This window comes from Crassostrea angulata, chromosome 10, assembly GCF_025612915.1.
Source record: "Crassostrea angulata isolate pt1a10 chromosome 10, ASM2561291v2, whole genome shotgun sequence".
NCBI classification, from domain to species: Eukaryota; Metazoa; Mollusca; class Bivalvia; order Ostreida; family Ostreidae; genus Magallana; species Magallana angulata.
In genome coordinates this window covers 2,342,684-2,356,547 of record NC_069120.1, presented here as the reverse complement: position 1 = coordinate 2,356,547, position 13,864 = coordinate 2,342,684, and the positions used below count along the sequence as shown (strand labels likewise).

The window sequence follows — 13,864 nt, the reverse complement described above, 5'->3', positions numbered from 1 at the left end:
TTTTAAATAAATATATGCAGGAAGTACGTGCAGATGTTGTAGGCTGTTGCTGAATGTTAGTATGTGGTGGTGGTGGGGGGAGGGGATAGGGTACTTCGAACCAATTTTGGAATTCTGATCTCATCGCAGTATTGTTTAAGATATATTGTTTTTAGACTTTTGCGATTAATAGAGTTTCAATTTAAACATTTTATTGAGTAATCAAATGGATTGGGCAACAGGCAAAGCCTATGTAGACCCTCTCCCAATACAAAGTCAAGTAGTGGGGTTATAAAATAATCTATAGAATATAGTATTGACAATTTACAGAGTGATATATTATTTATATTTTTTGTATGTACAAGACAAGGGATAATTTGATATTCAATAATAATCTTAACTTTTGTCATATAAAAATTGTAAGTTAATTTGTTGTTAACATATTTACCTACATTTAAAAACCCACCACCTCATTCATACCGACAGACAAACATAAGTTATATGATCGAGTTTTAATGATCTAGCCCATTTGAAAGGAACAGTAATTTAAAAGATTAACAATAAATAAAAAAAATTAAACGCTTGTTATTCAATGATGTTCTAGAACAATCTTATTGTAGATAAAGTTAATCCTCGCACTCTGAAACCAATACATATTAATATTTGTTCCCAGTAATAATACTGACTAGTGACAAAGCCAAATTTCTCTGTGACTTTGTTTGATAGGATTATTGGCTTTAACAAATTCAATTTGAAGCGACAGCGGATTAAATTTCGATCGGGAATCACAGAGATGTAGAGAGACACACGATACAATGACCTCGTCACAAAGAGGAATAAATGAGTCGGTGTAGTAAATCTGTCGCTAGAATTCGATACCTTCCCTATCTTTTGGCAAAACAAGGGCATTCCCGATAACCTGAAGAACAAGCACCCCAAAACCTGCGTGTATCACAGTAATCAAAGTAACCCTATAACTGATGGTCCAAATCAATTAAAATACAAGATATTACATATTTTTAAACGATTTAATATCGCGTGTAGAATCCATGCGATATTTCTCTTTTCTTTCGAGTCTAGGTTGTGAAGACACAGTATACACTTGACTTCCCACGATATTTTGATGATCTCCATCTTACAGACCCAGGGAAAGGCTGTTATATATAGATGTAAATCTTGAACATATACATCGATCGTATGAAAAAAGAAGCGTCTGTCTAAAGTCGACTTGAATTAAATTGATTTGCTTTTTAGTTTCTGAAGTCAATCTATATTGGTACGTGATCTGTAGTGCAAGAATATAAACACATAGTGCAAGTTTTATGTAACAACGTCATCCATTATCCATCGGATCCAAAAAGCAATATTTCATCAAACGCATTCAAATTTGTTGGAGATTTGTTTCGATAAAAAGTTGCTGATTCATTTGTAGTTTTATTTTCAGAAGAAATAAAATCTATAGCGATCCATTAAGGAAATCCCGGGCCATTTTGACTGGTTGCCGAGGTGTCGCGCGCTCTCCCGTACCCAGTCGTCGCCACCACACAGAACCTCTCCAGCCATCTCTCTAATGCATTGTCAGACTTTTTCAAATTTAAATTTACTTTCAAGTTCTCGGTGCTTTGAGTCGACTAGAACACTCCGGGATCTCCCCACCTTGGGTTGGAGGGTGACCTGGCACCTCGTATCCTGGTCGATCGGGTCCGATGTGACAAAATGACGTACAGAAAAGAACAGATGGAAACACTGATCCAACCCAGCCGACAGCGGTGCGTGACGGTGTAATGGTGTTTACGTCCCGGATGACGTGATCAGAATTCAACATGTCTTCATTAAAAAAAAAAACCAATCGCGTATGTAGAAATAATTTGAAAGGGCAAAAAACAACACACAGAAAACACTTTTAATAATCGATCGACGATTGTAAAGTGCAAGTTGATATTAAGAAATAACAAGCACCAAGGGCAAACCATCGTTCAATTTCCGAGAAAAACACTATTTTGAGAATACTTTGAAAAAAGAAACAAAGCATTTTGTAGTGATAGTCAAAATTCAATACACTGTAGACTGAATTTCGTAAATTTGTTGAAATAAAGTAGTCCGACCACATGTATACATGTATCAGAAAATAGGAAGACCTTTACATAAAGAATCCAGACTTTTTCAATAGCGTAGTCAGCATTTTGTTCAGAGTAGACATAGACAGACTTCTGAACAGGGTATTCAAACTTTTGAATAGAGTGGTCAGACTTTTGAATAAAGTCGTGAAACTTTTAAATAGATTAGTCAGACTATTGAACTAGGTAGTCAGACTTTTGAATAGAGTGATCGGACTTTTGAATAAAGTCGTCTTTTATATAGAATAGTATATTTCTGCATACATTATCGTCAGAATTTTGAATGTAGTAGTCGGACTTTTGAATGTAGTAGTCGAACTTTTGAATAAAGTCGTCCTTTGTACAGAGTAGTATATATCTGCATAGTCAGACTTTTGAGTAAAGTAGTCAAACTTTTGAATGTAGTAGACAGACTTTTGAATTAAGTAGTTTCACTTTTGAATAGATCAGTCAGACTTTTGAATAAAGTAGTCAAACTTTTGAATATAGTAATCAGAGTTTTGAATAAAGTCGTCTTTTGTAGACTTTTGCATAGAGAAGTATATTTTGGCATACATTATAATCAGACTTTTGAAATAAGTAGTCAGCCTTTTGAATAAAGTAGTTTAACTTTAAAATAGATCAGTCAGACTTTTGAATAAACTAGTCAAACTTTTGAATGTAGTAGTCAGAGTTTTGGGTAATTGTAGAGTAGCTTTAATTTTGTAAAGAGAAGTAAGAATTTTTAATAGAGTGGTCAGACCTATAATAAATTAATAAATAATTAATTAATAAAGTAAGACTTTTTAATGAAATGCATGTAATAAATTCTTTTAATAGTTTTGAGTGAGACATTCAAACTTATGATATAGTGTCAGACTCTTGTTTAAAATAGCGCTGTCATGTTTTTGTTTAGAGAACACAGACTCTTTTATATATTAATCAGCGGTTCTGTATAGTGTAGTCAGAGTTCTGTATAGTGTAGTCAGAGTTCTGTATAGTGTAGTCAGAGTTCTGTATAGTATAGTCAGAGTGTAGTCAAAGTTCTGTATAGTATAGTCAGAGTTTTGTATAGTGTAGTCAGAGTTGTGTATATTATAGTCAGAGTTCTGTATAGTGTAGTCAGAGTTCTGTATAGTGTAGTCAGAGTTCTGTATAGTATAGTGAGAGTTCTGGATAGTGTAGTCAGAGTTCTGTATAGTATAGTGAGAGTTCTGTATAGTATAGTCAGAGTTCTGTATAGTATAGTCAGAGTTCTGTATAGTGTAGTCAGAGTTCTGTATAGTGTAGTCAGAGTTCTGTATAGTGTAGTCAATGTTCTGTATAGTATAGTCAGAGTTCTGTATAGTATAGTCAGAGTTCTGTATTGTGTAGTCAGAGTTCTGTATAGTGTAGTCAGAGTTCTCTATAGTATAGTCAGAGTTCTGTATATTATAGTTAGAGTTCTGTATAGTATCGTCAGAGTTCTGGATAGTGTAGTCAGAGTTCTGTATAGTATAGTCAGAGTTCTGTATAGTATAGTCAGAGTTCTGTATAGTGTAGTCAGAGTTCTGTATAGTGTAGTCAGAGTTCTGTATAGTGTTGTCAGATTTCTGTATAGTATAGTCAGAATTCTGTATAGTAAAGTCAGAATTCTGTATATTGTAGTCAGAGTTCTGTATAGTATAGTCAGAGTTCTGTATAGTGTAGTCAGAGTTCTGTATAGTATAGTCAGAGATCTGTATAGTATAGTCAGAGTTCTGGATAGTGTAGTCAGAGTTCTGTATAGTATAGTCAGAGTTCTGTATAGTATAGTCAGAGTTCTGTATAGTGTAGTCAGAGTTCTGTATAGTGTAGTCAGAGTTCTGTATAGTGTTGTCAGATTTGTGTATAGTATAGTCAGAATTCTGTATAGTAAAGTCAGAATTCTGTATAGTGTAGTCAGAGTTCTGTATAGTATAGTCAGAGTTCTGTATAGTGTAGTCAGAGTTCTGTATAGTATAGTCAGAGATCTGTATAGTATAGTCAGAGTTCTGTATAGTATAGTCAGAGTTCTGTATAGTATAGTCAGAGTTCTGAATAGTATAGTCAGAGTGTAGTCAGAGTTCTGTATAGTGTAGTCAGAGTTCTGTATAGTGTAGTCAGAGTTCTGTATAGTATGGTCAGAATTCTGTATAGTATAGTCAGAGTTCTGTATAGTGTAGACATAATTCTGTATAGTATAGTCAGAGTTCTGTATAGTGTAGTCAGAGTTCTGTATAGTATAGTCAGAGTTCTGTATAGTGTAGTCAGAGTTCTGTATAGTGTAGTCAGAGTTCTGGATAGTGTAGTCAGAGTTCTGTATAGTGTAGTCAGAGTTCTGTATAGTGTAGTCAGATTTCTGTATATTGTAGTCAGTGTAGTCAGAGTTCTGTATAGTGTAGTCAGAGTTCTGTATAGTATAGTCAGAGTTCTGAATAGTGTAGTCAGAGTTCTGTATAGTATAGTCAGAGTTCTGGATAGTGAAGTCAGAGTTCTGTATAGTATAGTGAGAGTTCTGTATAGTATAGTCAGAGTTCTGTATAGTATAGTCAGAATTCTGAATAGTATAGTCAGAGTTCTGTATAGTATAGTGAGAGTTCTGTATAGTGTAGTCAGAGTTCTGTATAGTGTAGTCAGAGTTCTGTATAGTATAGTCAGAGTTCTGTATAGTATAGTCAGAGTTCTGTATAGTGTAGTCAGAGTATAGTCAGAGTTCTGTATAGTATATTCAGAGTTCTGTATAGTATAGTCAGAGTTCTGTATAGTGTAGTCAGAGTTCTGTATAGTATAGTCAGAGTTCTGTATAGTGTAGTCAGAGTTCTGTATAGTATAGTCAGAGTTCTGTATAGTGTAGTCAGAGTTATGTATAGTGAAGTCAGAGTTCTGTATAGTGTAGTCAGAGTTCTGTATAGTTTAGTCAGAGTTCTGTATAGTGTAGTCAGAGTATAGTCAGAGTTCTGTATAGTATAGTCAGAGTTCTGTATAGTGTAGTCAGAGTTCTGTATAGTATAGTCAGAGTTCCGTATAGTGTAGTCAGAGTTCTGTATAGTATAGTCAGAGTAGTCAGAGTTCTGGATAGTGTAGTCAGAGTTCTGTATAGTGTAGTCAGAGTTCTGTATAGTGTAGTTAGAGTTCTGTATAGTGTAGTCAGAGTTCTGTATAGTGTAGTCAGAGTTCTGTATAGTTAATATGCAATACAATTCAACTCCTGTATCTTATAACCACCAGCTGTGTCCATATTGACAATAATTAAAATTCACTGTTTATATACCGGTAACAGTTATTATTCTTGGAAACTTTCAGCGCACACAGAACAAACATATTTTCATCAATGATGCATGCATCCAAGACAAATTACTGACAGAAAAATAATAAAACTACATGGCATCTGATAAGATATTAATGAATGTTAAAATCCACGTCATTTGTACCACTAATTTAGACTCTGTGAAACAAGGTGTGTGGTTAGTGCTTTTGACATCTACTGTTCCTGCCGTTATATAAGAATGTACTATGTTTGTTGTGTCAGCAAGAAGACTTGGCCACACATAGGCGTCGGAACCCGGGGGGCTAGGGGGGGGGCTTTTTTTTTTGCCAAGGTATATCTAAGTATTAGAAACATAGCATGATAGAGGGTTCAGTCCCCTCACTTTTTTTCGCAGGAAAAATTAATGTACCTAAATAATTTACCTTGAAAGATTGCGAAGTTGGATTCAGAAGCATACTAGCCCCCCCCCCCCCCCCCCCCCCCCCCCCAACGGATTAGGATTTCCATGATTTTGGGAATTACTTTTTTCTCAATATTTCTGAGGATTAGTCTAGCCCCCCCACTTTCAATTTGCTTCCGACGCCAGTGCCACAATCATCTTCAGAAGACGTTGAAATTGGCCATGTACTTAGAAGGGACTCGGACAGCATCATAGTGACAGCTTACTTCTGGACATCGGAGGGAAAACGGAAGAGAGGAAGACCCAAAGTCACTTGGCGGCGGACAGTGGAAGCAAACAAAGGAGAAGCTGGGACACACTGCAAAAGATAGCCAGTGACGAACAAGCGTTGAGAATCCTCGCTACTGCCCTATACGCCAAATGTGTCACGGGCAGTCAGTAAGTAAGTGAGTAAGTATGTTTGTTGTACACTCTCTGTTCACCCAGCCGAACTAACATCTGACACTGAGTGAGGCGATCCTAGATTGGAGAGATCTGATAGTAACTGTAATGTTTCTCGAATATTACACCTGTGCATTTACTTTAACAATCATTGTACATTTGTTATGCATCATTACTTAACGTAATACATGAATTCAATTTCATAACCATTGTACATTTTAATGCACTTTAATACGTTTGTAAAAACATTTTATAATTGAAATACATATGAAATATTATCACCTTATACATGTACATAACTTACATGTATAATAATTTGTTATTACCTCATGTAATACATCACAATTCGATATGCACAATTCCACATATAATACACTTATGATATGAAATCAAAGAATGCACTACATTTTCATATAATTACGTACCGTTTGTGGTAAACATTTATAAAATTCTACATGTTTGTGTGCCACACTTTTTATTATCATTGAGTGTAATTTGGTTACTTTATATGTGTTATCAACGTATGCACTACACTTACTATATCAAATTAAAAGCATACTTTTTTTGTGTATTACCCTTTTTGGTATAATAGTATACGAGTTTTGATTTCCCCTAAATTGTTGATTATTCTTAGAAAAAACCCTGGTGATATCATATGAGTAGTTGAGAGTGATTTGTACACGGAGTACTGATAAACAAGATGACACTGAAATATATAGTTTTTGTTACGTTTATCTATCAATAGAATGTACATCTGAGCCAATTAATGTTTAACGTTCGATAACTCTTTCATAATGTTTTCCGTGGCAGTATTATCTTAATCTTATTATGGAAAACTTATAATGCTACTTTTTCTTTTAATAAACTGAGAAGTGAATATCTGTCTCCAATTATTATAATTCTAGTATGAAGGGTAGCAGTGTCAAGTCTTGGATACACAGACCGCCCCCCCCCCCCCACCCCTACTACCAGCACTAATCTTGACCCTAACGAGAAAAATGAAAAATAAATCTGAATGGAAAAGAATTTATAATTAGAAAATGGATAAAAAAGAAATGTAACCAATCGTTTTTAACTGTAAACCCCATCCCCCAGTTTTGGTGCACTGCAAGATTTGAAATCAACACTTATTTTACAACCTCTTTTGATTTCGTCCAAAATCATTTCTTTAATCAAACAAAAAAATATATATAATGTGTACAAAAACTAGCTTGATACAAAGTTCCTGATAAGATATTGTAAGATTGAGCTTTAGTAGGTTAATATAAACACATTTAAATTTAGATTAAGGGCCTTGTATACTTATCAAAATCACAAAAAGTCGTTTACAAAGTACAAATAAACGGAGGCTGTATGAGAAAATTTACATTTTCCAGTGTCTTTGTTATATAACACTACCAGAATAGAACGTGTAGCGTATAGTTCAACACATTCATCAAGTTAGTTGATTATTGTGATCGGGGCATCGTCAAATCTTTTACAGGCTTTTCATAAAGTCCTTCGGGCTTTACTGGATTTAATCATGCTCCCACTGTAATGACCACTTTATAAAATTCAAATAATGATTCCTCATAACTAAAGTCTTATACTTTATTAGTCCCCTACCGGTTTTCACCGGAGGGGACTATAGCTTTCCTCTGCGTCCGTCCGTCCGTCCGTCCGTCTGTCTGTCCCACTTCAGTTTTCCACACTTTTTTTCTTTATGCGTTTGAGGAATAATATGAAATTTGCTGAACAGCTTCAAAAATAATGTCAAACTACAGATCAAGTTTACACTTTTGTAGCATCTGGTTGACATATTTTCGAGAAAATTCATTTTTTATTTTCCAATTTTTTAATGTTCGGGTTCGATATTCTGCATACCAGTGCTTCCACAAACCGGTAGGGCACGTGTATTGCTTATGCAATACTCTCAGAATGCTTGTTTTTATATGATATTGTATGCTGTTTTATAAACTTAAATTAATCATTAGCTCCAAAAATGAAGAATAATTATAAAATAATGAATTAGTAATTTCTAATAAAACCTAGTATATGTTGCCTAGTAACAATTTTTCTTTCCCTAATTTGATATATGTGTCACTCTAATTTCTGTACTAGAAGGAACTGAAACACTGCCTCCTTTTTCTATCATGATGCTGATCTACCAGTTATGGGATATATTTGAAGTGTCAGAAAATTTAGGAATGAATTTTCAATTACGTAGCTTTAAGGTCTCATTTGCATCAAGTGCACATCTAAAATGTGAAACTATCACCAATTTTGGGTTAAAAAATCATGTAATCAAAAGAGGTCTGGTGAATAAAACTATTCTATATTACAAATGTGCCCATCACTAATCCCAAATAGATCCCAGGATTTATTCTTCAGCTTTAGTACATAAACAATCATTTTCCAGAAGCCCAAACAAAAACTTTTCTTAAGAAATCTTATCAAAATCACTTAAAAATCATATCAAACTCACAAATTCATGATTTTGTTCTATGATTTAGACATGATCCATTATATGAATCATACCCAAATCATAGGTGACAAATAAGGAAGTATGATCCTGATGTGGTTTGTTTCTTGGTTTTGAGTCTGCTATGATTTTCTTGTGATTCTGGTATGTGCTATTATCTTAGAAGGCAACAGAGGATGCGTTTGAAATGATTCGTTAATTGCCAGATAAACTGACCACTAAGAATTAAGATTTCTGCATAACAGGAAGTTGAGTTGCAAATTTTGAATGTTCATCTTGGAGCCTAAATGTGATGTACATGTCAGGAAACATTTGTTATTGTTGGGCATCTTGCTCTATCTTGGCATATTTATAAAGTGAATTTATGGAAGTATTTTGGGGGAATATATTCTTATTCACTTGAGGTAAATAATATAAATATAAAGACTTATTTACGATACACTAACAAGTGATTTATTAAGTGAAGCAAGCAACTAATGGATGGATGTACATGTATCATTAGTTCAGACCGGGAGCTACAGACCTGCAGCTAGGTTTTGAACTGCATACGTAATATTTTAATTTGCACAATTCATGTATTACATGTAATTGCTAAAAGAGTTTGAAATAACAGTATAATTATCATCTAAATTATGGAAGACTTTGATCCTGTGTTCTAATTCAGATTATATTGGCTTAACGATACAGTTCATGTGACATACATGTATATGTATACTATATATCATATTTGGTAATTGACAATGTATTTCAAATATTAAAAGTATATAATTGTCTGTTGCAATTTATAAATTAAGTGGTCATTTTTTTCTTTAAGAAATTATTGTATAATTGTCCTTTAACAGGTCATATAAGGATCATGGTTTTGATATGAGTTGTTAGTTACAACAGATCATACCAGGACCATGGTTTTGATATAAGTTGTTAGTTACAACAGATCATACTAAGGACCATGGTTTTGATACGAGTTGTTAGTCACAACAGATCATACCAGGATCATGGTTTTGATATGAGTTGTTTGTTACAACAGATCATACCAGGACCATGGTTTTCTTGCAATTTGTTTAGTTTTACAGATCACCTGAGAATCATGATCCATTAACTCATTTGCATGTGAAATTTTCCTATACCGAAATCATCTCAAAACCATGATTTACACACAAGCCATTGATATGATCCCGTAGGCTATTTTTTCTGTTTGGGAGTGTTCTAACCGATCGAAAACGTATTTTTGTGTTCGACTAACAAAGCAGAGGGTCAGACAGATAGGCTACCGTACAATGATATGTTCCAACTGTATTAACATGGCGCGGATAAAATGAATAAAATCAACAATACTTAATAGATTATTCAATTCCCTTACGTACTAATTTCAGACGCGTTGCCTAGATTACTTTTGAGCTATGTTTTTGTATATAATTGCTTCGTCAGACAGCATTTGTCGTGTCTTTGTATAATCTTGGCTTAGCCGTTATTTCCGTGAGACGCAGAACACATATTTAACGTGACAGGGTGGGAGGCAGAATTACCGGAACGGCAAGCTGTTGCTACAGCTCCATCTAACGGAATCTGAAGCCCGGCTGATACTAGGAGAGGTGTGGCGAGGGACAGTTAATGACGAGAGAGAGGTAGGACAGTTTGTTGGGACAGTTAATTGCAATTAGGGATTGAACACGAAAGATTGTAAAGCATTTGTTCTGCCGAGTGATAAATTTAGTTGTTTGGCAGTTTCTCAAACAATCGCTAAAACTGAGCCAGTGCTTACATGTTTAGTGAGAAAAGTATAAAATCACTGAAGTACACTGGCACCTATTTTACGATACCACTTTAAATAAAAGGGAATTATTCTTCATCTTCTATATTTAAACATCGTTATCTCGTATCAAAATTATTTCAACAAAGATGACCAAGAATATATTTCGAACGCTCGACGTGTATTCATGGTGCTGTAAATAAGCTTTAATAAGGCGACTTATAGAGGCCAAGATAAACTGTTGCGTCACTCTGGTACAATGCCTCGTAGCAATGCATATTTAATGGGGATGTCATGATAGATTTGTATGTAGTTGGGCAATATCGTCGGCGATATATCTAAACAGGTGTATGTACAATTGCCGTGATAACTGAAATAGTGATAGAGCGTGCTTTATATTTTTCTATCAATCCGTAAAAGTCAAAACGATACATCTTAGATAACTGTTCTGCATTATAAAATTACAAAATCTAGTCCAATTTGTTTTGAAATGCAAATTCAACCAGAGGCCCATGGGCCACATCGCTCATCGTTCCCAATATAATTCAAAGTTAAACATTGACCCCTTTTGGGGCCCCAGTATAAGTCTTGGATAACAATTTAAACAATTTAGAATCTACCTTGTCTAAGAATGCTTGCATACAAATTGTAGCATTGTAACTCTTGAAAAAAAAAAGATTTTAAAACATTTTCGCTATATATTTCTGTGTAAAACTTTGAACCTCATCTTGCGGCTTCTAAATATTAGTCCGGGGTTAACAAATTCAACAATTTAGAATCTAAATTATTTGACTATGATCGCATAGTAATCTCAAAAATTGTAGCATTGTAGTTCTTGAGAGGAAGATTTTTAAACATTATCCCTATATATTCCTATATTAAACTTTGAAACCCTCTTGGGGCCCCAATATTAGTAGTGTAGGGGTCACCAATATATAACAATTTAAAATCTACATTTTATGAGGATGCTTGCCTTGTTATCTCACAAAATGTAGCTTGCAGTTCTTGAGAAGAAGATTTTTAAACAGTTTCCTTTATGTCTCTATATTAAATTTTAAACCCCTCTTGAGGCCCCAGATTTAGTCCAGAGGTTACTTTTTTATCAATTTAAAATCTACATATGAGGATACTTGCATAGTAATATCACAAATTGTTGCATTGTAGATTTTGAAAAGAAGATTTTTAAACATTTCCCTTTATATTTCTATGTTAAACTTTGAACCCGTCTTAGGACCCCAGTTTGAGTCGGGGGAGGGGGGGGGGGGCGGGCACGATTATAAAAATTTAGAATCTGCATTATATGAGGATGCTTTTATAGTAATCTTAAAAATTGAAGCATTTTAGTTTTTGAGACGAAGATTTTTAAAACTTTTTATCCAATATATTTCTATGTTGATATTTTACCCTCTTGGGGCCCCATTTTTAGAAAAGGGGTGCGATTTTAACAAATTAGAATCTACATTATATGATGATGCTTGCCTAGTAATCTTACAAATTGTAGCTTTATAGTTCGTGAGAAGAAGAATTGTAAACATTTTCATTTTATGTTTCTATATTAAACTTTGAACCACTTTTGGGGCCCCAGTTTTTATAGTCCGGAAGTCAGGACTTATAGAATTTAGAAACTACATTATATGAGGAGGATGCTCGCCTAGTAATATCGCAAATTGCAAATTTGTAGTTCTTGAGAGGAAGATTTTAAAATATTTTCCCTTAATATTCTTATATTAAACTTTGAACCCCTCGTGGGACCCCGGTTTAAGTCTGGTGGTCACGATTTTAACAATTTAGAATATCACTATATATGTAAACTTTGTTGTAGACATTAGCATTTCTGGTGCAGTGGTTCTAGAGAAAAAGATTTTTAAATTTTCACCGTTTTGCAGTTATTTCTCCTTTAAAAAGAGTTGTCCTTTACTTTACAATTTAGAATCTATTTTTCATAAAAAAGCTTTGTACCAAGTTTGGTTAAATTCGGTCCAGTGGTTTCAGAGAAGTCAGAAATGTGAAAAGTTTATAGAGAGACAGACAGATGGACGGACAAACAGACAGGTGATCAGAAAAAGCTCACCTGAACCTTATTTCAGGTGAGCTAAAAGTGTTTAATTAGTAAAAAAAATATTTAGATTGTAACCGATTGTAACCATAAATAAATGCTTGTCTCATCTTAACAGACCCACTGTTGATCCTGTTTGTTATTTGTTTGTCTTAAAGCGTCAATGGTATGTGTTGTAATGGGAAGGAAGCATCTTTAATCAGGGCAATGATCTCATCACAGATTTAATAGAAAGTTTGACAGGTACTTGCCGTCAGAGGGAGACAGGGTACACTCAGAGGGCTGTGAATCATGACCTGTCCAATCAGAGACCAGCAGTGCTGGCTAAAACTGTCGGACAATAACACTCTAAGACATCCGGGTCTTATAAACTTTTGTGACATGTTGTCCAAAAGTAATTGCTATATTTTTTGTCCATCTTGGTGCTTCCATGCAACGACGCTAGTGTAATTATAAAAGTCTTTGTGACATGACATTTAATACTTAAAATAATGTTGTTGAAATTTTACAACGCAATCGATACAGCTTGGCGTTTGTTGGTTTATATAGTGTGACTTTGCTCTCATCCAGGCTTGGGGTAATTCTAAATGTAATGGTAATGCATTGCAATGCATTGCATGTTTTCAAAGTAATGCTAGTAATGCGTAATGCCACAAATTTAGCATAACAAGTAATGGTAATGAATTATATGGCATTACTTTGCATTACTAAGCTTTTTTATGCATGTTCATTTTCATAAAATTGTAATGAATTTATAACCTGAAATTGTATTTGTTTTAAAATTGTTTTAAAGAAGAAAAATAATTCTTGAGATATAAATATTTTAATTGGATGAAAAAAAATACAATAAATAATCCATTATTAAATCATCAATATAACTAGCTATAACAACACAAATTAATAACATTTTAAGAGTGTTGTTATTAGGAATCTTATATTATTTGAAAAATTTACTCCAATTAGTTGTGCATTTAATGAATTCTTTACTGTGAAGAATGTGTCAACAACACACACTGCCCCAAGGATAATCTAAGTATCAAAACAATCTATTGTTTTAAGAGGTGCTAAACACCCCGATCCCCACCCTTCTCTTGGCTGTGTTCCATTAGAATAGAGAACAGACATACACCCTAAAAGCAAAAAAGAATGCATTTTCCAACCATGATCTCTGGAAGCTTAAAACGCTCTTCTAGTATTATAACCTATTGAAAATAATTTTACTCTCTCTCTCTCTCTCTCTCTCTCTCTCTCTCTCTCTCTCTCTCTCTCTCTCTCTCTCTCTTAATACCATTGAAACTTTGATGATTATGAAGTGCAACAGCAATCTTGTATAAGTCATTAAATTTGAATATGATAGTGAACATGAACCTGTAAATATGTTTCAGCGTGTTTTATATAATTATGAAATATTTG

At 34.1% G+C, this 13,864-nt stretch overlaps 1 protein-coding gene and 1 pseudogene across 1 annotated transcript; one reads left to right on the top strand and one right to left on the bottom strand.

Annotated features, from left to right (window-relative positions):
* Positions 1 to 3,013: 3,013 nt before the first annotated feature.
* On the bottom strand, positions 3,014 to 6,320 carry LOC128164777 (probable serine/threonine-protein kinase clkA). The gene is made up of 3 exons (XM_052828768.1): positions 6,240 to 6,320; positions 4,261 to 4,758; positions 3,014 to 4,129 (listed from the first exon to the last, which is right to left on the bottom strand). Exons 1-3 carry the CDS (start codon positions 6,318 to 6,320, stop codon positions 3,014 to 3,016), a joined length of 1,695 nt encoding a protein of 564 aa, XP_052684728.1.
* A 3,840-nt stretch (positions 6,321 to 10,160) lies between these two features.
* Positions 10,161 to 13,864, top strand: part of LOC128167661 (uncharacterized) — a 12,387-nt pseudogene continuing 8,683 nt past the window's right edge.